This window comes from Vollenhovia emeryi, unplaced genomic scaffold (assembly GCF_000949405.1).
Source record: "Vollenhovia emeryi isolate VEMERY1.0 unplaced genomic scaffold, V.emery_V1.0 DF939179.1, whole genome shotgun sequence".
In the NCBI taxonomy this organism is placed as follows: domain Eukaryota; kingdom Metazoa; phylum Arthropoda; class Insecta; order Hymenoptera; family Formicidae; genus Vollenhovia; species Vollenhovia emeryi.
The window spans coordinates 806627-810083 of record NW_011967187.1 but is presented as its reverse complement, the minus strand read 5'-3'; the positions used below and the strand labels follow the sequence as shown (position 1 = coordinate 810083).

The 3457-nt window shown below is 46.7% G+C and overlaps 1 protein-coding gene across 2 annotated transcripts; it reads right to left on the bottom strand.

Moving 5' to 3' along the window:
- Positions 1-948: 948 nt before the first annotated feature.
- Positions 949-2246, bottom strand: LOC105563223 (60S ribosomal protein L34-like). Of its 2 annotated transcripts, none has more exons than XM_012014625.1 (4): positions 2146-2246; positions 1911-1982; positions 1380-1577; positions 949-1231 (listed from the first exon to the last, which is right to left on the bottom strand). In XM_012014625.1, exons 2-4 carry the CDS (start codon positions 1973-1975, stop codon positions 1135-1137), a joined length of 360 nt encoding a protein of 119 aa, XP_011870015.1. In that variant the 5' UTR covers positions 1976-1982; positions 2146-2246; the 3' UTR covers positions 949-1134. The 2 variants fall into 2 exon arrangements, with proteins under 2 accessions (XP_011870015.1, XP_011870014.1); XM_012014624.1 differs by having other exon boundaries at positions 2095-2203.
- Positions 2247-3457: the final 1211 nt, after the last annotated feature.

Genomic DNA, 3457 nt, shown 5'->3' with positions numbered 1-3457 from the left:
TCCGAGGCTAGCGAGAGTCGCCACGGTCCCGCCGGGACGGGTTTTGCGGGCAGCCCTTTTGCCATAATCGGCAACACAATACCTGTCGCTCGCGGGATCGCTCTCTCTCCTCCTTCACCCTGAAATGGCAAACGTTCTTGCCGGTATATCGCCATACACGGCGAGCACGAACCGAGCGTTAATCCTTGGCGCGTGAGCGGCATCGGTCCGGTGCCGCTGACGCGATTCCGATTCCGCCTCGCCAATCTGGACCGGATGCTTCTTCTTCAGGCAGATTCTCAAACGGACAGATTCTTATTTATTCAGTCTCGCTAAATAAAACGTCGAATTAACGAGCAGTTTCACGAACGTGAAATTTCATTCGGACGGCGATCATTATTTTTATTTTCTTATTTTATATCCTGGCATTTTAGCCGACGAATCGATCCGAAACTTAAATTGTGCGGAATTACGCGTTTACTCGTGATCAATTTTACGAGGCACATGTGCGCCTGTCGAACGCAGCCAGTTTACCACCGCCACGTGCTTTCTGTGCGCACGCATTCGCGCGCCTGTCACCAACCTGCGTCCAACGCGTGCTTCGTTCTTAAAAATATCTGTCGTAGTAACATACTGACGATTAGACACTGAGTGCGTTCCGTTTCACGCATGATGCACACAATGCATCATTTATCCTCGTTAAATAAAGATAAATGATGCATTATGCGCGAAACGGAACGCACCTGTAGGAATAAATCCGCAAACAAAAATATGGCTGTGAGGAAAAAAAAGATACGCCCGAATTGACGCAAGTAGTGTCTGCGGAATTCAACAATTGTACAGCCGTTAAACTATAATAAAAGAAAAAAAATGCAAGAAAATTCTTGAAATCCAAGCAACTGGACAGGAGAACAAACGCATAATTCTATATTTTGTTCACTGCGTACGGCGGACAATGCACATGACACGTTTTGTGGACTTTTCTTATATTTGTAGGATTCTTAATCAACAGAGGTGTCTTACTATGCAAATACGTTGTGGAATTCGTGCGCAGACAAAGTCAATATGGTTTCGTACAACGAATGACATTACACTAGTATCAGCAATAGGTGTAATTTTCGGAAGTTTTATTTAATTAATAAGAAAAGCACAGAACTACTTCTCTGTCTTTTTCGTTTTTGCCGAAGCCTGCTGTGCTTTCATAACCTTATAGACGATCTTCTGCTCCTCGATCAAGAACGCACGGACAATCCTGAAAATTATACACAGTTTGTCACGCGAAACTTAACGTCTTCACTACATCCTTATTCATTAATCCTGTTAGAGGACAAATAATTTTCCAGCAAAAAAGTATTTGCGACACATGCGCATTTTAACGCGGGCTTTCGTCAAGTGCATACCTTTCTTTTACGCATTTGTGACAGAGGACTCCGCCGTACACGCGCTTGACCGTCTTCTTACGTCTACACATACGGGAACGCTCCTTCGGTCTCGCAGGCTGGATACCCCTGAGCTTGTCCTTGCACTGCCCACATCTTGGGATCTTCTTGGGTTTCTTCAGATATTGGTAGACTAACTTGCCACCCGGCGTACGAACACTACAAGCAACAATTCACCTCAATCAGTGCTCAATAATAACGTGTAACTTGTAGAACTTGTAGAGAAACATTCACTTTGACACGGGACTATCAGACACTCCGAAGAGAGTCGCAGACCGAATAACGACAGTTGTTGACGAGAGCAGTAATTTCGTTCATCCAATTACTTTCACTTGTACGCGACTTTCATGCAGCTTGGAGCGAACGACCAAAACATAACCTCAAACTCTCAGGCGTTTACCGCGACCGACGCCCGCATCCGGGGATGCGAAATTGTGCTGCGAACGCAGTTCCCGAAATCAAGGTTTGCCCTTTTCGGCAGCGGATACGTACATGCGCCTTCTGTTGCTCTTTGTGTTGTACGACAGGCGTCGCCGATAGGTTAGCCGCTGCACCATCTTGGCTCTGCAACGTAAAATCAGCCCGTTAGCGAGAGAAATCGACTTATATAGAAACGGAACGCACAACCGAGCACCGCAGATTTCTGCGGCGTTCGCGTGACATTAATACATCTTACGATTGAAACGCGTAGCGTGGATGTTACAAATTATACGAAAATACCACGAACCTTCTTCAGACCCAAACGGAAAAGGAAGCGACATACGGCGAAGCGAGACGCTTCTACGCACGCGTGGCGCGCATTTGGGTTGTCTTCTTTCGCCATCTGTCGGCGAAAATGCGAGTCAATGTCGATACAACAGCGAACACCTACAATTGGTATCTACTCACTTGTCGCTAGAGGGGGCTGCTTTCTGCGATAAATTGACGCTGCGGGATCTTCTTTATCGACAGGGCTCGCCGATACGTTCCGCGGTGTCCCGCTACGCGGCGCTGCGATCGTCCACGCTACGAAATTGAAAGCGCACCTCCACCGCTCGCCAAGTTTGAAATTTCAAGTATCGTCCCTCGTTCCTTCCTACTCGGCGTGAAACGACAATCTCCCAGCTTTCCTGACGAATCGATCGCGAGGATTCGCCAACTTGATCGCTACGCACTTGTACTTGCACGTGAACTCGAGGTACGTGATGCCTTTGTTCACAGCTTTCCGCGGCGGCTGATTTCGATAGAAATGGCGGGCCCAGTGAGAGCATTAACGTCGAATCGACGTCAATGGGGTCGAAACCGCGTCACAGCCGTCAGTTTTCGAAAATAATTGAAAGTTTTGGAACTTTGTGTTTTCTTTCCGCCAGGGTTTGCACACTGAACCTGGAGCACACGCTAGGCGGGCGTCTCACCCAATTCGATCACAGAGGCGTATGACCCTGGGCCGAGGTAACATTCTTTCGCAATAAATTTTCTGCGCTGACAGAGAAACTAACAAATGCGGCCGGCTGTGGTCGAATAGAATTTGGAATTTTAGTATTTTACACTGGCAATTAGGAGCTAATCTTTTATTCTTTGTATCAAAATTAATTTGCGGAAGATAGTCCTCTTTTATAGGATCCTAATATGAGATAGTGGCTTTTCAACGTCCAAATTGAATGACGAATCTTTCCTCGCGACGATTACACGATGTCACAATCAATTTTCCACCAAACACATTTCACTCCGAGGGCGTCGAATTCACGGTGGAACCAACGGACCGACGCCTATTAATTTCGCAGAAACTCCGCTGTCTCATATTAGCGGCCTATCCCCTGTTAAATTTGGTATTAAACTTGGCAGTGCCAGCGTTCGGAACGTTGAACGTGGAAACTTAATACAAAAAATTAAGTTCCAAAACTTAATTATTTTCGAAAACCAACGGTCGGGACGCGGACCCCATTGACGTGAATTCGATATTACGAAATTTTCTACCCGACTCCGTTGCGCTAGTTTCAATAATTGACAACAACGCTGGGTATGCGACGACGGAGGGGAAAAACGGATCAACCGCGCGA

Excerpts from the sequence above, each read along its gene's own strand:
- LOC105563223 (XM_012014625.1), bottom strand. The coding sequence starts at position 1,975 with ATGGTGCAGCGGCTAACCTATCGGCGACGCCTGTCGTACAACACAAAG. Across the intron at positions 1,578-1,910 it reads AAGAGCAACAGAAGGCGCAT|TGTTCGTACGCCGGGTGGCA; the intron begins GTACGTATCCGC and ends TGTTGCTTGTAG. Across the intron at positions 1,232-1,379 it reads CACAAATGCGTAAAAGAAAG|GATTGTCCGTGCGTTCTTGA; the intron begins GTATGCACTTGA and ends TATAATTTTCAG.